Genomic DNA, 23069 nt, shown 5'->3' on the forward strand with positions numbered 1-23069 from the left:
CCTCCCCTCCCCTATCCTTTCCTTTGGGGGGGGGCGGAGCAGAGGCGATGATTGACAGGCAAAATCCCTCACCAGCGACACCTGCAGGCAAAGATTTCTTTTTTCATTGCAGTTGAAAAGGCTTTAGAAATGTGAGAGAAAAACACCTGCCATGGATCAATGGAGTGGAATCTTTTGTTAAAACTTTCTATACACGTTTGAAGGACCATGACAAAGACTTTTAATGTGTGGTAAAACTGAACGTCATGAAACCTTTAAACACAACACAGAAGAATTATTAATTATTTACCTGCATACTGCAAATACTAGAGATAAGGCCATTGTTGTTATCACATATTTCTTATCTCAGGTTATCATGATATTTGGTGACATGGAAAGGCATTTGTTGACATACCCTTGATGGACTGTATATAACGGATGGCATCTTTCACCATCTCTTCACTCTGTGAAGACCAACAGCAAAGTTAGCAACCATGAAGTGGCTCGTTGTCCTTTGTGCCCTGGTGGCTCTCTCTGAATGTCTCCACAGGTAAGTACCAGTTGCTGACTTAAGCCACCTCTACACCTACATTGGTAGTAATTCATTATTGTATAATATAAATGAAATGTAATAATTGTATTTGACCTTGTCAAGGCTATTCAGACTCGCATAAGTCTAAAGGTAGGACAAATTATAACAAAGGGGCCTGGTATTTTTAGTCTACTGATCCTTTTCTCACTGTGTAGGATGCCCCTGATCAAGGGGAAATCTGCCCGGGAGTCTCTGGAGGAGCAGGGGCTGTGGGAGGAGTACAGCAAGAAGCACCCATACAACCCCATGGTCAAGTTCCTCCAGTCAGGCACTGAGCCAATGACCAACGATGCTAATGTAAGGACGGGCCAGCAAGGACAAACTAAACTTAATTTACATTTCATTGTACGACCATATTGTTTGCTGAAAATAACAAATTGGCCACTAAGTATAAATTAGACTTTAGCTCATCTCATTGTCTATAATAATCACCATCAAGCCACATATTGTAAAAGCAGGGGACATTTTAGTCACCCCAATCATCAGTCCTTTAGTGTTCATATACAGTTACAGTTACGTATACATGTTCTGTAATATTATTGTACATTTCTGTTTCAACACCTTGTCTATTGCTGTGTGTCACCTCCAGCTGGCTTACTTTGGAGTCATCTCAATCGGAACTCCTCCCCAGTCCTTCAAAGTTATCTTTGACACTGGCTCCTCCAACCTGTGGATACCCTCTGTCTACTGCAGCAGCCAGGCTTGTCGTGAGTACTACTGTTTTTCTTGAGAGGCAATTCTTGGCTAAGGACAGTACAGGCAGTCTGGGGTGTAGGTCTTCCATAAAGAGCCTGGGTGCAAAAATAGATGTATTATGGGGCGGGTCTGGTTTTATGGTCCAACACCTGCAACACCAGTTTTGGCCTATAGGGCAGCGGTGGCCTAAAGTTTAGAGGAGCGCCCTTGTTGCCACAAGCCGGTTACCGGTTCGATTCCCCGGACTGACAATACAATCTGTGAGGGGAAGTGCATGGTCACCACTCCCCCATCACACTGAAGTGCCCTTGAGCAAGGCACTAGACCCCGAACTGCTCCAGTGGAGCTGCTTAGTGACCAACAGTATAAGACTGTGGTTGTACTGGTCAGCTCCCAGGTTTTAATGTGTGTGTTTCTATGTGCAGGGCGTTGCTGAAAATGAGCACTTGTGCTCAGTTACTACCCTGGGTAAATAAAGAACAAAAAAACACCCATACTTTGCAATGCATACAGTACCAATTTGCAACCTTCCCTTTTCAACAATTGGCAAAATGACATTCTATGAGATTTGTAGAACTAACATTCTTTCATTTCAATCCATATTTATTTATTTTTTACCCCTTTTTTCTCCCCAATTGATTCCTGCCCAGCCACACACATTTCACTGTGTTGTCACTGCTGTTGTATCCTACTGGCTCACCTGCCAGCAGTGAGGAGCCCCCACCGGGGGAACGTAGCACCTCCATCCTACTCCTCCCATCCAACACTCCCCGCTGACAGGTGCCGCGCCAGGCCGTAGGAGTATGTGCAGTGACAAATATCATTCCCCCGCCCGGCATTCCTCTCCCAAACTTCAACCTTTATCTAATTCTCAGAAAGAACACTAACGGTTGAGACCCTCTCTCTAAAATAAATGAAATAAACCGAATTTAAAAGAAAAATGTACCGCTAAAAACATTTCTTTATACAGAGAACCACAAGAAATTCAACCCACAACAGTCTTCCACCTTCAAGTGGGGCAACCAGGCTCTAACCATTCAGTATGGTACCGGCAGCATGACTGGATTACTGGCCAGTGACACTGTTGAGGTAACCAAAAGCAGCCAAGGCTATCACTTGGTAATTCTGACAAGTATCTGCATACTGTACCTCTTCACTGACAAATAAATCAGTGGAATAAACTCACCATTGCATAGTACAGTAAGTACTTATCCTTGGGAACAAACAGTTACCAAGCCATGTGGCCATTAGGTCAAGAGCATATCTCCTGTCACTGTACCTGAGGCAGCTTGATGTATACCCCCTGGATATGACGCTAGTATGTCGCAGGGTATTACCCTTAATCCAATCCTCTCTCCTTGTATACCTTCTTGTCAGCTTTTGTTTTGTGTTGTTTTTTTCTTGATAGATGCTAGTTTACTATTCAGATAAATCTTGGTCACTATTTGTTTTTGTTTAGTTTTTGTTAAAGCATGATGTTTAGACAGATGCTACGTTCATTGTTCACCTGGTATCCTAGTTTCTTTTACGCACTACATTGTTCTCTCTGAACTCTACTTACAGTATGCAACTATTATCCTTTTGTTTTTTGACTAGAGTTCATGCTTACTCTGATCTCGCATTTGTCACTCTGGATAAGAGTGTCTGCTAAATTCCTCAATTTAATGTAAATAAGAACGTTCAGTAAGCACTGAATTTCGTTTCCAGGTTGGTGGACTTTCTGTGGCCGAGCAGGTGTTTGGAATCAGCCAGACGGAGGCTCCTTTCATGGCCCATATGCAGGCTGATGGTATCCTGGGACTTGCCTTCCAGTCCATTGCCTCTGACCATGTGGTGCCCGTCTTTGACAACATGATGAAGCAGAACCTGGTGTCTCAGCCCCTCTTCTCTGTCTACCTGAGCAGGTACTGAAACATTATGAAAAAGTGATAAAAAACAATCTTAATTGATGCATTTTTGTAAGCTTTTTGTTATTTTATTTTGATCTTGGATTTGTTGCTACTTTAAAGCACTTTGTAACAAAAAGAGGACTCCTGCACATCCAAAAGGGATGTCCATAAGGAAGGGACTGCACACTCCAGGGAACAGAGATGGACAACTTACTACTGCATTAAAGTGATTTATTAGCACGACGCGTTTCGCCGTGAGCTTCATCTGGTGCTATGACCTGACGAAGCTCATGGCGAAACGCGTTACTCACTTTAATGCAGTACTAAGTTGTCCATCTCTGTTCCCTGGAGTGTGCAATCCATTCTTTATGGAAGGTCCATCCCTTTTTTTTTTTTTTACAGTGTGTGTGTATATATGTGTGTGTCTGTGTGTGTGTGTGTGTGTGTGTGTGTGTGTGTGTGTGTGTGTGTGTGTGTGTGTGTGTGTGTGTGTGTGTGTGTGTGTGTGTGTGTGTGTGTGTGTGTGTGTGTGTGTGTGTGTCTTTGTATCTGACATTAAAGTATTTGTCTTACCTGCTCCTATTAGCAACTCAGAGCAGGCCAGTGAGGTAGTCTTTGGTGGTTATGATGGGAACCACTACACCGGACAAGTCACTTGGATCCCCCTGACTTCTGCCACCTACTGGCAGGTCAAAATGGACAGGTGCAAACATAATACAGTCTACTGACAACAATTGACTTTTTAAAAGACAGCGGCAAAACCTAATGCCTATACACACAGGACACTCTAATTCACACTAATTCTGCGTCTCCTATTGCTGTTAACAGTGTTACCATCAATGGACAGACTGTGGCCTGTGCTGGTGGCTGCGAGGCTATCATTGATACCGGCACTTCCCTCATCGTTGGCCCACCCAATGACATAAACAACATGAATGCCTGGGTTGGAGCCGCCACTAATCAGTATGGAATGGTGAGACACATACAGTTTCTTGTTTGACTGTTTTATTTCCCCAATTTAGAATACACAGCAGTGATCAAATTGACACCTCATCAAAAACGATTATTAGTACAAAGTATACAAATTTACCAAGTTAGCACACCTTCTAGGTTTATGTTAATTATATGTCTTGGTGATTTGTGGGTAGGAATGATGGCTATTGTATGAGGCTCATTAAGCAACTTAAAATAAAAAGATGGACAACCACAGTTGCTACTAACATGGCATTCTTTATACAGGCCTCAGTGAACTGCCAGAACATCCAGAGCATGCCTGATGTGACCTTCACTCTCAATGGACACGCCTTCACCATCCCTGCCTCTGCCTACGTTTCCCAGGTCAGTCTACACACACTCTAATGTATGCTACATGCACGCGCGCGCGCGCACGCACGCACGCACGCACGCACGCACGCACACACACACACACACACACACACACACACACACACACACACATACACACACACACACACACACTGGCACTGGCACTGGCTATACTCACACAAGTAAAATTGTGTAACACAACAACACTTTCTCTCTCTAGAGGTCCTATGGTTGCAGCACTGGGTTTGGCAAAGGTGGATTTGGCCAGCTCTGGATCCTGGGAGATGTCTTCATCAGAGAGTACTATTCGATCTTTAACGCCCAGACTAAGTACGTTGGACTGGCCAAGTCTGTGTAATAAAACCAAGCATCCCGATGGATAATCAAGAACTCTATATGACTTCAAGGGGGCTGTATGATTCATGCTCACGTAGCTGTTAAACAACTTGTACAGATGAAAAACTGTGTAAGATGTAATTGTGAATTTGCTATAGCTGCTTTTGAATAAAATATTATTACAGTTATTGTGTCAAGTAAGGCATTACTTTAGAATATCAATTATTTACAGTTTAATCTAACACATTCATGAACACTAATGACAATACAGTTGGTCTATATACAATTTATACTTTTATTCATTTCTTTGCTTGTTTATGTTCAAAATATATGCCCACCGATGATTATGAGTTTCATCATGTGAATATAGCCTGCCGATTCTCTATTATGTAGCCTATCCTGTTCCATTTAATATTATGCCTAGTTGGCACGCAAAGTAGTATTGTAACAGAACAATAATAATTTACAACATTTTGAAAGTGACTTCCCCAACCTGGGCAATAATAATAACACTTCATTTGGGTACTTATCAAATACAAAGTTGCAAAGTCCTTTCAGAGAATCAATCATAACATATAGCATCTAAATGAATAGAGATGCACAGATGTGACATTTCTGGCTGATACAATAAACAATATCGACATTGGTGTTATGGTCAATAACCGATATTTTCCAATGTATGAAAACAAATTGTGTCCATTCTGAAAAACACAAAAAGCAATGCCTCTTTATTCCAAAACTAGGGATGCAAGTAGATGTTGAAACAACTTAAATGTATTTTGTATAAAGTATTTTGATTAAAAGAAATGTGTTGACCCTTTTGAAAGATTCCACGGCAAACATTGTTTGAATCTGCAGCCTTCAACATCACAAAAGGCTCTTTCAGCTTCCCATTCAATAAAATATTGGCTAAAACCAAACCTATATATTATTTTGATATCGGTTCGATACTGCTATTGCATTTTTAAGGCGATATTGCAGATAGGCCTACCGATATGATGACCGATATATTGTGCATCCCTATAAATCATGGAAAGGTCTTTAACCAAAGCAATAAGAGATTCAAGAAACCAGACAGCGGGCTCTCGGGTGGCGCAGTGGTAAAGTACCTCCCCATCACGTGGAGTCTGGTGCATCCGGCTTTGTCGAGCGTCTACAAACACAATGGGCCCGTGTTCGGGGGAGGGAAGATGGCCGGTGAGGGTGATGTTTATCATTGCGCGTACTCCGTCTCCTACGGACTAGGCGGCACTTGTAAGAGGAGTAGGACTGAGGCTTTACATCCTCCTGGTGGGGGTTGCTCACTGGCAGATGAGCCAGTAAGGAGCCCAATTTCTGTGACAATGCACAAAAATGTGTGTGGGGAGAAATCAGTAGGCATAATGACTAAATTGGGGAGAAAAAGGGGTAAAAGGCAAAAAAGAAAGAATGAAAGAAAATAAACCATACTACATCATGTGTCCCTAGTCCATACACCCTCAATAGGGCAAGGAAAGACTCCTAAGAAAAAACCTGCTGATTTCATATTGATGGGATAGTAAATAATAGTTTCTATAATGTGAATAATAGGATATTAAATCATTTTCTGAAGTGGTCCCAGTACTATTTCTTAAAGTTTACTTAAATAGGCTAGTAGCTATCACTTAACACAATGGTTAAGCTGTGATTAGTGTGTCTGTCAACACTGATCAGGGTCAGATTTCTTGTGTACGCTTTCAACATGCCAATCCTTGGCAAAATCTAATAAATGTAGCTGCTATAACACATAAACAAAATAGGACAACTGTTGTTTTTACAATGCACATTGTTGGTACAGAAAAAGTCACTGAAGTGTAGCAACACATGTGGATAATGTTCATAAAGTAAATTTCAAAACGGTGAATGTTTGGTTGTATTTCTTATTTCAAGTGATGTAACAGGTAGAACACATCTGAAGCTAGAGCTGCTTGGACAAGACAAAAAAGTAAACAAGCTCGACGCTGTATAAGTTTACTAACTCCAGAAGATGGCAGCAATGCAACACTTGTATGCAAGCTAAATCAGACATCAGCTGTTGGCGAAAAGCCATTTCCAAAGAAGAAGAAGCACTAGCCCTGCTGCTAACAAGTTAGCATAACCAGGCAAAGAGAGTTATGTGGTGTTTACTGAGGTCAATTTAATCGTTTCTTGGTAGAAATCCCATCACTTCAACACGCATCAAGCTCCATAGAGTCAGAAACTCAGCAGCCTCTGAGACCCAATAGGCTCTAAAGTGGGCCTCGATGAACCCAGAGGTCCGATTTCTTTCCAATATGGCTGCTGTGCATAGAGCCTATTCGTGAAGCAGGATGCCAGCACAGTGCACCTTCTGATGGCTGGCAAGACCCAGCTGGTGGAGTGTCTAAGCGGAAGTACCGGAATTTGGCGCAAGTACCACCATCTTGAAAGAACTACAACGCAATAAGTATAGTAAGCATCAGTGCGCGTGACCAGTCATCCTGCTAGACTGGGATCAAGTCACTTATGTAATTTATTTTGCATATTATGTATTTTCATTTATTTTGCATGTGAAACTATAAGTCATCTGTGTGTAATGCTTACATTGGTTGGAATCATTTGATTGCCACTCACAACCTGTACTTAAAGAGTGACTAATCACCCTGTTGAAGACCTAAGTGTTGAAACGTGTCGGTCAGTTGTTGCCTTGCTCATCTGACAAAATAAACCCTTATATTTTTTCACTTGAAGACGGTGTGCCTCAGTATTTTTTCCTCAGTCTGCAACTTTGGTTTCCTTTGCTTCTATTCCTATACCTGTTCCACTGAAGAGCACCTGTGTTGAGCCACTGTGATTGAACTCCGGCAGCGCTTCCTTGTTCTTTTGCTTTAAACAAGTCACTTTGCAGGTTTCTGTTCCGGTCTGGCTCTTGAGCAGATAAGAAAATGGTGCGTGTATGTACAGTATGTGTGTGTGAAAATTACTGGATATGGATGACAGAATTAATTACACTAGAATGAAAACCAGGCTTTCCACAGGGAGCTACTGCAGAAAGCCTGGTGACACGAGGTATACCTTCCGCTTCTATCTCAGCCAGGTTTTTTTTACAGAAAAATAGTGTGGTGCCTTAATGTTAAGTGTAATTAGTGTAGTACTTGGACGACTTTATTTTTGTATATTTACCCCAACCCCAAAAGTTTGGCACGCTACTCCTACCATATGTTGGATCGACCGGATTCATCAGGAAACGTGTGCTTCCATTTTGCTAAGAGATAGTTTATAGTTTATAGTATAGTGTATAGTTTAATTTATATTCCCTCGTTTTGCTCACCCCATCTCCTCTCTGTGCAGCCCTGATTGAGAGACTGTTTTCCACCTGGGCAACCCAGCTGAAGAGCCTTTGTTTAATGGGACTTGATGTGTATATAGTGAACTTTGTGTTATTGGTTAGGTCGCTCGTTTATGTATGTTCTCTGAGCTTGAGTTGGTCTTTGAGAGATCGTTGAGTATAGTGTATGTTTATATTCCTCTGTGAAGGTGGACCTGAGTTTGTTTACCTGAGTTTGTTTTCTAAGTAAAGAAACTATCTGCACGTGCAAATGCACAGAATGACCTTTCCATGCAATGTAATGAATGCGGATGGAAAGCAAGGTGACACATACTGTACCACAACTGAATACAGTATACTCCACTTGCTGCAACCGCTATCGCCAGAGGAAACGAGAAACTTTCAATGACAACATTTCTGGACCACAAAAACATTACATTTTCAAATGTTTACATTTTCGTTGCTGGGTAAGGTATAGAGTATATTGCATTATTTGTTCATGCATTCATGAGATAATGATGTATCCCCCAAAATCATGATGGCTGCACTTTGTATGGCAGCATAACATTATGATTTTCTTAATCCGTCTCGTCTGCAGCTGTAAGGTCATCTGCGTTACATCACGTTAAAACACTTTTGGAGTCATTTTAACATCTACTCAGCCTATGCTGTGCATCCCAGACAGTTTTTAAGTTGCTTGATTCAATATTTAGATATTTGATATACATTTTATGAGACACACCCCCTTCCTATATAAAACCATTGTGACTTCAAACTACAAACAAAAGGTTGGATTGAGGGTTGACTCTCAATAGATCGTGGTCATACAGCTGCTTTGCTATTTACCTTTTTTTGTTTTCTCTTTAGGCGTGATCTTACCAAGGTTAAGGTTAGGAATAATGTTCGGGTTAAGGTATAATTTTACTGAGGTTAGGGTTAGGAATATAAAGTTAGGTTTAGGCATAATTCTACTGAGGTTAGGGTTAGAAATAAGGATAGCTAACCTTATTAATTCAGAGTCAAAATACAACCCCTCTGCACCTGTGCGCCATATGCCTCAGTTTGTGCTCAGGTAATGTGCTGTTTAACTCAGTGGTTCTCAAACTTTTTCATGTCAAGGACCCCCAAATTGACATTTATTAGCCCGCGGACCCCCATTTGTAAAGATAAGCCAGGGACCCCCATAAGAGAAGATTTTTACGGCTCTAGCAGTGACTCAACCATTTTAATTTCTTGGACCCCCAGTTTGACATGCATTAGGGCTACGGACCCCCATTTAATGACATTTGCGATGCCGTTCAGTTCAAGGCCATTTCTACATAGTACATATGTGTACATACAATGTGACAATATACCCAAGTTATCTGATTGCTTTCCGTTGGGCCTGCCCTTATGGTGGCACTTCAGCTCTTGGTTGTGGCGCCAGGTGTATCTTATGTGTTGGAGGGTTGCTGGGGCTGCAGTGCTACACACAGACAGAGACAGGGAGGGAGGATCATCATGAAACCAGAGATGTAGACACAGTAGGTTTGATAGGGCAGGACATATGTGACTCCATGTTCCATTGCTCACATACTGTATGATTTGTCTCCTTTCCATGCCTTGGGAGACTTCTCTTTCTACATCCTCCTGGTGGAGCACCTCCTCCACAACCAGGTGCTGGTGTTCGGAGTAGCCTTTTTGCCATGGGGGTTATTTCTCCCAAACCAATTCCAGCCTCGCTTTGGTACATTTGTGCTCCTCCACCGGGATCACAATTGGCCGAGAGAGGGCTCTATTCCCGTACAGGCCTATGCTGCTAAGGCATCTCGGTAGTTCTATCCACTTCCTCACTTGCACATTCACAAATCTTTCCAGTTGATTGCAATGGCATAGAGTGACCTCATAGATGGAAATTTGCCACATGAGATGGGGCAGCAGTTCAAACTGAAAGCACCACAGCTTAAACTTCTCTGGGAGAGCACTGATTGTATCCTGCAAGTTTTGTTAGGTCTCTACTGTACCAGCGACCAAGGCTTTTGATTGGCTGCTCCAAGATCTGGTTTGTGGAACCTCTCATTGGCGAGCCGGCCTTTGACAATGGAGATACTCTAGGATTTGCTGGGTTTGATCTCCATTCGTGCCCATTTGATGTTTCCCTGCATGGAGTTTATCTAGCACAGGGGTATTCAACTAGATTAGGCAGGGGGCCACAATTGTAAAATGAGTTGAAGTGGGGTCCACAAGACCATTACAACAAAAATGATCAAAATGTTCATGGTTAACTGTGCTATAGGTTTGATTGATTGATTGATGTACTTTATTTAGTAAGACATGAGAACATCAGTACATGGAAGTACAAATTCACAATACAAGGTCTACTAAACTGGGAGACTCATTAAGCACTGAGCTTGTTTTAAGATGAGATCCCCATAAACAAATAATGATCACCTCAACGCATTGTTGGGGACAGGGATCGAACCAGCAACCTATGGATTCACAGGCTGCCTCTCTTCTCATTGAGCTAGAGAGATGGCCTGATGAAGGTCTGATAGGACACACCAATGGACGACATTATGGTAAGTTATTAGGGCCTGCTTCTGCATTCATGCATTTTGATGTTTGATGGGATAATGTTTGTGGCAGTCCTTTATAGTGCACAGGCTTTGAATTTGATATTAATAAAATAGGAAGTAGATATTTCAGTATGTTCTGTGCACGGATCCCTAGCATTCGGCGTCTTTGTGAAAAAAGTATTAGAGGCAGACTGGCAAGGCGGAGTGTTTTTGCATTTTGGTTATGTCTGAGCACCCAGCTGATAAGAACTCAAGCTCTTAGGATGTGTTTCAAGAACCATTAGTTGAGCTACCATTGTTCAGCCCAGGACGCTATTTAGGATGAAAGAAACTTTCTATGTACAACCTTCAAATGGATGCAAATGGAGAAGATGGAAGACGGACAAAATCCACTCAAAACAAGCTAATGGCTGCAGAGGGAGAATGCTTTCTTTGATGTAATGGACTACATCCTCTCAAAACTCAGAAATACAGTAGCTACAAATGGATGGCATGTGTTGGACGGACTGCACTCAAAATAATCTGATGTGCTCTTTTATGTTGATGTGCCATTGAAAATGTTGCGTTGCAGCCAAGCTACCTAACTACAAGGTTATTGTCTCCGCCAGGCCGAAAGGCATGGCGAGAGAGTATGTTTTACCCTCCGTCCGTCCGTCCGTCCGTGTGTGTGTGTGTGTGTGTCCGTGTGTGTCCCCGTCCGTCTGTGAACACCTAATCTTCGGCACCATTGGCTGACCATAGAGACGCATGACGCTTGGACAAAATCTGTAGGAGTACTGTCAATGTTATTTAATTGCAATTGGCTAAGATTCGCAGGACGTACTGTGATTAGCTAGCGAGACACATGATGAAATTAATAACTCATAGAAATGAATAACTCATAAATATCACCGCTCACTTCACACTCTACCTGCAACACACTACAAGTACCATAGTAAGTCATTGTCAATTGCTATAAACTGCTACTCAATATATTATACTGCATGCTATAGAAATGTACGAAACCTTAATGCCATATAAAACGTATATTGTTACAAACATAACACAACCTCTATTACAACTTCCTGACCTGGCGGAGACCTGTGCTCCGAGGAGCACCTTTTCTAGTTATGTTTTGTTTCTTTGTACAATGAAAAAGTCTTTATACTGTACTTTTGATAGGCCTACTAATTGTACTTTTACTTTTGATACTTAAGTACATTTTAACGCGAGATACTTTTCAGGGTCAAATACTTTGACCCAAGTGATTTTCTTATGAATGACTTTAACTTTTATTGGAGTAAAACATATCTCTATATGTACTTTTACTCAAGTATGGTTTTCAAGTACTGTATACACCAATGCTTATTTCTCCATGTTTAACGTGTTAGGCAGAATCGGGCAGAAATCATAAAGCGGCTGGACAGCTATTCACACCAAAAAAGTTATAAAATAATAAATAATTACATTGGAATCTGGAATAGGGCCACAGTAACTCCACAGGGGCCGGATTTGGCCCGCGGGCCGCCAGTTGAATATCACTGATCTAGCAGATGTTTGGTGCAGCATGTGTTGTTCTTATTGTCATCATGTCGTCCATGTGCCCTGATTAGAGAAAGATGCAGTCGGTTCTTCAAACGGAGGTCCACTCATGAGACATTCAGATTATTTAACAAAGTTGTTTGGGGAAGGAATTCGGTCACAAGCCTGATCTATAAAGAGCAAATTGTCTACAGGGTTAATTAGGTGTTTACTAATCTAAAAATGTGATCAATCATATGACGATGATATGTTTTTCAACCATCTCAGGCAACACAAATTCATGACATCATATAACTACATTTATAGCCGGTTGAAAGTGATATGAGGACTACAGTGGTTTATTATGACTTTAGTGAAGTGATCATTTTACTGTGAGTATGGTTAGTGCTAAGGTGTACTCACTGTATTTAAAAATCCTTTGTAAAAAATAATATATGTATCTTCAAACAGAAGAACAATGAAATCTAAATGATTTTTTTTTGTTAACAAAATACTACCGGTATATAAGATTTTTCTATTTGTAATATTAATATTATTTGATCTGAGATTTTGTGACACGTTAATTACCTAGAATTAGAGCAAATAAGATCTGTCTGTGTGTTTCTATGTGCAGGGCGTTGCTGAAAATGAGCACTTGTGCTCAGCTACTACCTTGGGTAAATAAAGAACAACAAAACAAAAAGGTTGTTGTCATATTATATGTTGGTGTTAAGCTTTTCTGAACACAATGGAAAAATGGACAAACATTGGTTTTATTTCAATCATTATTCAATTATGGTTATCTTGATTATCTTTTAATAACACAAATATATTTTTTCCAAGAATATGTTATCAACTACCGTAGCGTAGCCTAGTAGCCCGGGCAAACGGCCAGAGTCTACATCTTGCCACGCGGAAAAGGTGGGTATCAACATTAAACAAAACACAAAAGAATGAACATCAAATCTTCTGATCTGAATGTAAATATATAAAAAGCACTTCCTAAAGAAATTAATTATTTATCTTGCATTTTCAGAGATATGGCCATATAATGCATCATCGTATCACACATTTCTTATCTCAGGTTGTCATGCTATTTTGTGACATGGAATGACATTTCAGGGACACAACCTTGATGCACTGTATATAAAGGATGGTGTCTTTCAACATCTCTTCACTCTTGAAGTCCAACAGCAAAGTTTGTAACCATGAAGTGTCTCGTTGTCCTTTGTGCCCTGGTGGCTCTCTCTGAATGTCTCCTCAGGTAAGTACCACCTGGCTGACTGAAGCCACCTCTACACCTACTTTGGTTAGCATTATTTTGTGATATGAATTATTCAAGATTCAAGATCTTTTATTTGTTACTCACTCAACAATTATGTGTAGTGAAATGTTGCTGTGACATGCTCCACAGATTGTGCTAATACTAACATATAATAACAGAGTATAATACAAGTTAAGAAAGGAAAGAAGTAAAAACAAGTTTTTAAAACAAGAAATAATGACTTGTGCAAAGTGCAATATGTGCAGGATATTTGACCAACAAAGTATAGAAAGTTGTGTATATGCTCAGTTGTGAGCATAGGGGAGTTTACCGATGAAAAACATTTGACCTGGTATTTCGACTATCGTTAAAGGCTTAGAAAAAAAACTCAGATATTGAATCCTTCTAACCTTGATGAAAATCATTGATGTAAATTATAAGACATTTTGTTTGACCTTTGTCAAGGTTATTTAGACTCGCATAGTATAACGTAGGGGGCTGTTTCCTTACTGGGAACATACAGACAGTGCATGATTGCCTAATGCCTACATATCTAAAGTCTTTCTTTGTGTTAAAAGGTTGTCCCATACTATGTACAAACTCAACAGTTGTTGTTTTTTTTTTACTTTTTTACTTTTTAAACATGATGCCTGTACAGTGCTTGGTTGTCAGGTTTCACAGCTATACTTTCATAGGCAGATTTTTTAAATGCATACGGTATACATGTAAACACAAACATCAAATCAAGCTATTGTAGGTCAATGCATATACACACTGTCAGAGAGTACAATTAACACTCATGATTCTGTGTTGCGGACAAGGTGAATAAAATAAAAATCTGATTCTAACCTCTTCATCTATGGCACTGCAAAGGATAACAAAAAAGGGCCTGGCATTATTAATGATCCTTTTCTCACTGTGTGTAGGGTGCCCCTGATCAAGGGGAAAACTCCACGGGAGGCCCTGCGGGAGAAGGGACTTTTGGAGGAAACCCTCAAGAAGCACCCATACAACCCCATGGTCAAGTTCCAGCAGACAGGCAATGAGCCCATGACCAATGATTATGACGTAAGTCCAGGCTTACAAAAGGACACATTTTAAACCTAATATACACGTCATCATCAACCATGATAAAAATAACAGGTGTTCCCACCTGTTGTTCTTGGTATGACTAAGAATAAATTAGGTTTCGGTTCCTCAAAATGTCTAATAATCACTGCCAAGGACATTGAATGAAGCCACGTATTGAAAAAGCAGGAGAAACTTTAGTCAGTCACCCTGATAACCAGTCCTTTAGTGTTCATGTAAAGTAATGTTCTATAATGTTATTGTACATTTCTGTTACGTCACTTTGTCTTTTGCTGTGTGTCACCTCCAGCTGTCCTACTATGGCGTGATCACCATTGGAACTCCTCCCCAGTCCTTCCAGGTACTCTTTGACACCGGCTCCTCCAACCTGTGGATCCCCTCTGTCTACTGCAGCAGCAGCCAGGCCTGTCGTGAGTACTGTTACAGTACAGTTTTTAGTGGTGCCAGCCGATCTACATTTCACTTTGTGTGTTTGTCCCTCCGACAACATGACAAACAAATTGACAATAAAACGACCGAACTACAATGCAAAAAGTTAAGAAAGGGAGTACAAATATTTAAGTAAAGTAAATAAATTGAGTAAAAACACTTAAAAGTTGTTAAAATTAGTAAAAAATACTTAAAAGTAAATAAATTCTGACAGTCCAATCAGACTCGGTGACCATTGCTCTAATCAGCACAAATACAGTAATACCGCCTCAATGCCAGCACCCACACATCAAATACAGTAGTACCGCCTCAACACCAGCACCCACACATCAAATACAGTAGTACCGCCTCAATACTAGCACACACATCAAATAGATTAGTACCACCTGGATGACAGCACACACACATCAAACAGAGTAGGCACCTCTTACTCACACTGGGTGTGATTTTTATTTGATCTCCGAGAGGCAAATCCAGGCAAAGGACAGTACAGACACTGACAGTCAATGTTGTAGGTCTGCTATACAGTATGACACCTGGGTGCGATAATTGATGTGGTCCAACCTGGTTTTATGGTCCAACCACTGCACCACCCCTTTGCACTTTGCAAAGCATACAGTACCTATGGTTCTGATAACAACCTGTTGGATAGTGTTTAACCATAACTAGTTATTGTTTCCTAACAATGAAAGTTTGTATTAGTATAAGTAGAGACACTTGTTTTAATGATTCCAAGAATAGGTACGATTTAATTGGTCCGATTTAGCTTCTCAAATGCCCAGCTAAAAACACATTTATTTACAGAGAACCACCAGAAATTCAACCCACAGCAGTCTTCCTCCTTCCAATGGAACGGACGCTCCCTGTCCATTCAGTATGGTACCGGCAGCATGACTGGATATCTGGGCAGTGACACCGTTGGGGTAACCAAAAGCCAGAATCGTCTTTGGCAATTCTGAATATTATCTGCATACTGTACCTCTCAAATACAAAATACAAACCAACAAATAGAAACTTTCATTAACCGTTGACTTTATCTTCCAGGTTGGTGGAATTTCTGTGCCCAACCAAGTGTTTGGGCTCAGCCAGACAGAGGCTCCTTTCATGGCCAACATGAAGGCTGATGGTATCCTGGGACTTGCCTTCCAGTCCCTTGCCGCTGACCAAGTGCTGCCTGTCTTTGAAAACATGATGCAGCAGAACCTGGTGTCTCAGCAGCTCTTCGGTGTCTACCTGAGCCCGTACGAAAATTAAATTGAATAGTGTTTGTATTTGGTTGTGTACAATGGCACGTATAGGTATAGTACATGCACATGTACTGTATATGTATTGTATATGTATACTGTATGTACAGTATCTACATATAAGTATATTTACATGTATATTTAAATGTGTGTTCAAGGTTCAAGGTGTATTTCTTGTTACATCTTGGTACCACTTTACATAAGAGTACATTTATTTTGTTCTTGTTCCTCATATCTGTGTGTGTCTCTGTATTTCTGTCTGTCTGTCTGTCTGCCTGCCTGCCTGCCTGCCTGTCTATGCTTTTCCCTCCCATTAGCAACTCAGAGCAGGGCAGTGAGATAGTCTTCGGTGGTTATGATGAGAACCACTTCACCGGACAACTCACCTGGATCCCTCTGAGCTCTGCCACCTACTACCAGATCAGTATGGACAGGTGCAAACACATCACTTTACTGACACAATTCACTTTTTAAAAGTTGACAGCAGATAAACCTTGCCTAAACAAAGTATACATAGTATACATCTATTAATTCTGCTTCTGCTATTGTTCCTAACAGTGTTACCATCAATGGACAGACTGTGGCCTGTAATGGTGGCTGCCAGGCTATCATTGACACCGGCACTTCCCTCATTGTTGGCCCACAGAATGACATAAACAACATGAATTCCAATGTTGGAGCCACCACTAGTCAGTATGGAATGGTGAGATACAAATTTTTCTTTTCTTGACTTTTTATTTCTCCAATTTAGAATACACAGCAGTGATCAAACTCCTCACTGAAACAACAAGACACCTCATTGAAAATACAATATCTGTCTCCTGCCTGGCAAAATGACTCGCCTCCTAGGTTAATTATGTCTTAGTGCTCTGTGGGTAGAATGTTAGAGTTTATGTGAAGATGCTCATTTCGATTGAGCAACGTTAAACAAAAAGAAGTACCATATGTTAAAACACATTGCATTCTTTATACAGTCCTCAGTGAACTGCCAGAACATCCAGAGCATGCCTGAAGTGATCTTCACTATCAATGGACATGCCTTCCCTCTCCCTGCCTCTGCCTATGTTTCCCAGGTCAGTGTATACTACACACACACACACACACGCACACACGCGCACGCGCACGCACACACACACACACACACACACACACACACACACACACACACACACACACACACACACACACACACACACACACACACACACACACACACACACACTCACGCCACTTGCAACACTGGCTGTGCTGTATTTAAGCTAAAAGTATTTGTGAGTGAAGTACACTTTGTCCCCTCTTTGTCTCTCTAGAACTCCTATGGTTGCAGCACTGGATTTGGCGCCGGTGGCCAAAGCCTCTGGATCCTGGGAGATGTCTTCATCAGGCAGTACTATACCGTCTTTGACGTCGGCGCTAAGTACGTTGGACTGGCCCAGTCTCAGTAATCAAACTAAGCATCCCAATGGATAATCAATAACTCTATGATTTCCTGTGGGGGCTGTATGATTCATTGTTGTAAAGTACTTGAACTGTCTAAGTTTTAATGGTAAAGGTGCTATGTCTGCTTTTGAATAAAATATATTGGAGCAAAAAAGGAATTCATTTACATTTGTATGTCTGGGTTTGGAAACAGTAACCATACACGGGTGTGTTGCATTGCATTCATGGAGTAAAGACCACAGGAACAGCTTTGTCCGATTTGTTTTGTCCTTTAGCTATGAAATGTCACAGGAATGAGAATGAACCCCTCAGAATGCCCATTCTTGCTCTCCCATCAGAGAAACACAATCCGAAATGAGAATACCCAAAGGATGGCCACTGCCCTTTCCCTGTAAAGGAAGACCAGACCAAGAATAGAATATTGAGCTGAGCTCTCAGAATAGTGGAGGGTCAGGTATATTCGAAGGTTGTAATCTAGAAGAAGCTGTGACAAGGCACCATGGATAAAACATGTGATAACCTGATGACCAGATTATTCTGTTCTAGCTCTCTGAATAGAAGTGAATAAAACCAGCTTGTGAAAGGGCAAGTATCAAAATTAAAGGAAACCTTAGAGAAGTTGAGACAAATCCTTTTATCTGTACTTCACAGGATCATGCACAGTTACAATGACACATTTTTTTCTTTTCATTTTTTAACAACCCACACAGATCAATTTTACACATGGAACATGAAACAGATATAATTAGAAAAATGTCTTATGCTTTAGTCTAGACAATATCCCTATCAAGCTTGAGGAACTGAATAGAACATGGCACTACTTCTCCATTGAACTTCAATGGACGCGGCCGGCATTTTCTTTTCTGCCGCCCTATTACTTTGAATGGTGTGCTCGATCTTGATATAATCTACATAATTGTATATCGTATATTGATGCCTGATCAAGTCATCAATATGATGTCATCGTACTGATGTCATAGACATCTGGACTGGACCTGGACTCCATATTTTGGCATGCCTGACACGTTACTCCATATATGGGCATAAAAGGGACACAGACAGACAGACAGACAGACAGACAGACAGACAGACAGGGACACTGACACGGGTACAACAGGTATTCCATATCCTAGTATGGGTTTAATATTGAACCTCCCAAGGTTCTGGTGAAATAGTTGAAAACATTTCAGGGAGACAATAATACTGGCAAACTGATTCCCTTTGTTTTGTTTTTCTTCAACTATTTGACATGAATCTTGGGATGCATGCTCCCAAATAAAAAACGAACTATTCCTTTAATTATTTTCAAGCACACTCACTGCCTGATTGCCAGTGTGGTGTATTCAACCATCCCAGCATGGTCTTCTTCATTCCTGTCAGGGGCTCTTGCTCTGGGGCTGTGCACCGACAGGTTTGCATACAACTCTGTGGGTACCGGGTGGGGTGTGAAGTCCACTGTTGTGTACACTATACCGCTCACCTCCTGTGGAAGTCATAGAACAGAGTATCAGGTCACATACTTATTAAGGAAGGATGAAGCAAAAACACGAGTCTCCCTTTCTGTCCACTCTATAAGAAAAACAACAAGTGACTCTGAGTCACAGAGGGTGGATGTCTGAATTTAGCACTCACGGAGGCTCTGTGTTGCGATGACTCACATAGAGTTTCTTCACATTCGTCTAGGGAAAAAGGACAAAAAAATGCATTTTTTTGTTTTTACTCATTCAAAAGGATAGTATAGGCCTACTATATGTCTCATTAACCTTAAAACCTTAGTAAGGAATTGTCAAAAAACAACGAACGCCTCTGATACATTTAAATAAATAAATAAAATAAAAACATTAAAGCAACTTTAAATCATGTCAGACAGCTTACTTTTTGCCTTGACTCTGTAACACACAGCAGCAGTCACTGAAGTGATGATCATTAGAACTGCTATGGACACAACTACAGTCAGTGGCAGGCCAAAGCTCCATGGGACCCTGGTAGAGGGGCAGAAGAGTCTGTATTGATTGACCGTTGCATTGCCCTCTGTAGTAAAACACTGTTTGGCCTGTGGATAACTGGAAAAGAGGGAATTGGAAGAGTACATACTTGGAATTTTCACTGACATCCTTGGCTAAACTAGCCATGGTGGCATCTGGGAGAGTTTTAGAAGTCTTGTATGGTTTGATGGTCGTCATCAAAGGAGTTGGAGTTGTTGTCAAAGGAGTTGGAGTTGTTGTCAAAGGAGATGGAGGGAGGCTGCGACGTCTTGAAGGTTCTATAAGTGTCGGAAGATCATGTAATTTCATGTAGTTACATTATAATGCCTACTTTACAGTCCAAAGACAAGCAAATTGACTGAAGCATAATTATGTAAGTCACCCTATTTGAATTGCAAAGCACACTTGTGTACCTAGATCAAACTGTGTGCTATTTTACATGATAGCAGAGATTCCTTACCAGATATTTCGACATAATAGTCCTTGTAGATGTGGTTTTGGGTCCCAACCACAATGCACCTGTAGTACCCTGTGTCCCCTAACTGTGCATTCCATATTTTGAATTCAATCCAGCCATCACTTTGAGCATTGGTCACTCTACCCTTGAGAAGATCACAGACAAATCCCCTGTTGTCAACCAACTTGTAGCATCCTCCTGGATACAGTTTGCAGCAGAACTTTTCATAACCATTGTAGAACGAAGGGTAGGAGAGCTTCAGCACAATGTGTCCAAACACCTCAGGTTTCTGCTGTCCTTTTGAATAAGGGATGTCTGGAAGACAAACATTTCCAATCATCATATCAGGCCCATGGGGGGAAAATATGATTTTATAACAAAATGTCATACCATACCTAACAGAAGAAAAAAGACAACGGCAAATTTCATCTTCAGATATTCAATAAGGCTCAGTGCCTTTTCCCATTACAGTTGCACTTGTATAGCTGAATAACCCCTCCCAGCTAAGGCAGAAGTAACAACAATGAGACCATGTGCTACTTAAAGGAAACTACAGACTTTCTTGTGGTGCACTTCCGAAAATACTTTTATTTTGAGATTTTTCTATTACAAAAAGTGACTAGATTAAAACATTTAACAAAACGTTTTTCTTTTTAATTCTAACTTAAATAATTTATACCGTTTCAAAATAAGTACATGGAAATTTGTGTAAGGTTTAGTTAAAATGTTAAGCAATGTTTTCTTTAAAAGTACTGGTTCTAATGCAATGCCAGGCATTGTTTAATTCGATTTAAATTCTTGCGCGGTTTACATTATTCTAAGGAGGTTCTAAGAGGTTACACAAAATATATCTCCCTGAACTGTGACAGATGCCTTTCAGCTAATGATATGGTGCATTGCTTTATGCCCCAAAGTTCAAATTTATTGGATCAATATCTTCAATTTAATAACTGAAATATTTCAAATTAAGTTAGAACCGGATCCAATGTATTAACCATTGCCCAGCAATTTCCTATCTTATGGTCTCATTATTGCAAGGACGTTACTAAGATACTTAGAGATAGAATTAAAGGGAAGAATTAGGAGAGAATATATCATTCCTTTGTTATCCCTGAGATCGACAACTGCACTTTATTTTTATTTTATTTTATTTCTAATTATGTCTGACAATCTTTTATATTTGTGTAAGAAACAGGGAAAGGGAATTCTGATTCAGCTGTATGATGCCAGGCCTATTCCACAGAGAGGGCGGGTCCCTAAACTCAGGCTGGGGAGGTGGTAGGTGGAGTGTATTATCCTGTCCAGGTATTGCAGCCACTGGGAGCCTGGCAATGGACTCACCTGCAGCCAGTCAGGCAATCAAGGGGAGCCTTTAAATACCCGGCTCAAAAGCCGACTGAGTCAGTTTGGAGGAATGAGGGAGCAGGCCACGTCACTCTGTTCCACATGGAAGCTAGTAGGAAGGACATCTTGCAAGTGAGTACAAGACTTCACTCCAACACTTGGAACCACCTTGGATGTGCTTATACTCTTGTGGCTCACCTCGTTTCTCTCTCTCCCTCCCCCTAGGCCGACTGAGCTCCAAACCTAATGAACCCTGAAACATGGTAGTCACTGCTCTCTCTGTTTACCCCCAGGATTGTGGAGCCCCCACCTGTGTGTAGCGTATGTACAGGCCCAAGCCCCGGACGGGAGGATTCCTAAGTTGCTTTTGCCACAATTCCCATTTCCCCCTAATCATTTGAATAAAAGACTATTTAATTTAACAAGCCAACTGACTCTGAGCCTCTTGTTTTATTGTGAATCTCACCTGTATTCCCCTGGGTTGCCACAATATGTACTGTATTTATACTGACTTATAGAGTATATGCCTTTGATTCTTGTCAATCTCAACTTGCTGAAACCGAAACAATTGGGAACTGTTTTTAAAATGATGAAAGTGATTTTTTTTGTTAAAAAGTTAAAGCTCTATATTGCGATAAACATTGTTTGTTCAGTAATATGGGTCTCCCTTTCTCTCCAGCTCTTAAGTTAACAGAAAATAGATTTTCAGGTGTGCAGGGTGCCAATTTCATCCTATCAGAGAATCCCACAAAGACCATCTATTTGTTGCAATTTGAGTGTTCCAGAGCCTTCTATTAGAGAGTTGCGCCAATGAGGGGTCAGAAATAGCGTCGGTCACGTGGTTCATGTAGCTGGAAATAGTGACAAGGAGCCGTCGACTTCAATGCATTCCATGAACTTCCGGTTTAGGGATTTGTCACTATTCGCCTATGTGTATGTAGAAGACCTGGCCCGAAGAAGTGAACGGAGTTGGCGTAACTCTCTAATAGATGGCACTGGAGTGTTCCAGTTCCAATTTTGTCCTTTCTTTTGTTCTTGTTTCATCACTTCCAATTTCACTTTTCAAATACTGTATCAGGTAGGTTAATGATTTCTCTCTCCTGGTTGAATACAATTGGTGTACCGACCTGAAAATATATTAGATATTTTGTTTACTAAAGATCTGGAGAAATGGCGAGACCCCTGTTACTGAACAAACGTGTAAATAAATCGGAATATAGAACTATTTAACTGTATAAAATAACTTAAACAGTACCACAGAGTGGAGTTTATATTATTTAATTAAAGTTGTCACTCATTTAATTTCTGATGGCTTTTTATCGATGTATGCCCCCATAGCGTGCCCCCTCTAAAATCTCAATGTATGCTGATTGGTCGCATGACACAATGACAAAGTGGGCTCTGTATTATGCTAGCTAGACTATGATGACACGGCCGGATGTATGAAAGTTATAATCCGGCAGCCGGAAGTGGGGTCTATAGTTCTTCCAAAATATTGTCTATATATCTGCATTCATGAAAGCACCCGCTGACCAGCTTTCAACATTGGGCAATCTTTTTTAATAAGTTCTCTTAAGTTCTCTAAACATTCCGATCCCACTGAAAGTGGGTGGGAGAGGAATAACAAAACCAAGTCCCTC

At 40.8% G+C, this 23069-nt stretch overlaps 2 protein-coding genes across 2 annotated transcripts; one reads left to right on the top strand and one right to left on the bottom strand.

Moving 5' to 3' along the window:
- Window positions 1–473: 473 nt before the first annotated feature.
- Window positions 474–17648, top strand: LOC311054196 (uncharacterized protein; the record flags this gene model as incomplete). The annotated part of the gene is made up of 19 exons (XM_084070074.1): window positions 474–529; window positions 727–868; window positions 1161–1278; window positions 2238–2356; window positions 2975–3171; window positions 3743–3859; window positions 3985–4129; window positions 4396–4494; window positions 4703–4836; window positions 5870–6015; window positions 13372–13441; window positions 14368–14509; window positions 14820–14940; window positions 15764–15882; window positions 16004–16200; window positions 16521–16637; window positions 16762–16906; window positions 17178–17276; window positions 17514–17648. 19 exons carry the CDS (start codon window positions 474–476, stop codon window positions 17646–17648), a joined length of 2418 nt encoding a protein of 805 aa, XP_083926200.1.
- A 710-nt stretch (window positions 17649–18358) lies between these two features.
- LOC311053715 (uncharacterized protein) lies at window positions 18359–20582 on the bottom strand. Its single transcript, XM_084069385.1, has 6 exons — window positions 20481–20582; window positions 20089–20400; window positions 19738–19906; window positions 19519–19625; window positions 19276–19322; window positions 18359–19126 (listed from the first exon to the last, which is right to left on the bottom strand). The coding sequence occupies exons 1-6, from the start codon at window positions 20512–20514 to the stop codon at window positions 18959–18961; spliced, it is 837 nt and encodes a 278-aa protein (XP_083925511.1). The 5' UTR covers window positions 20515–20582; the 3' UTR covers window positions 18359–18958.
- Between the last annotated feature and the right edge of the window lie 2487 nt (window positions 20583–23069).

Source organism: Gymnoscopelus microlampas, assembly GCF_963454915.1.
Source record: "Gymnoscopelus microlampas genome assembly, chromosome: 10".
In the NCBI taxonomy this organism is placed as follows: domain Eukaryota; kingdom Metazoa; phylum Chordata; class Actinopteri; order Myctophiformes; family Myctophidae; genus Gymnoscopelus; species Gymnoscopelus microlampas.

Bases quoted from the DNA above. Each gene is read 5' to 3' on its own strand.
- LOC311053715 (XM_084069385.1), bottom strand. From the start codon at position 20,514: ATGAAATTTGCCGTTGTCTTTTTTCTTCTGTTAG. The intron at 20,401-20,480 runs GTATGGTATGAC...TTTGTCTTCCAG, and splicing joins TGTCTTTTTTCTTCTGTTAG to ACATCCCTTATTCAAAAGGA. The intron at 19,907-20,088 runs GTAAGGAATCTC...CGACACTTATAG, and splicing joins CTATTATGTCGAAATATCTG to AACCTTCAAGACGTCGCAGC.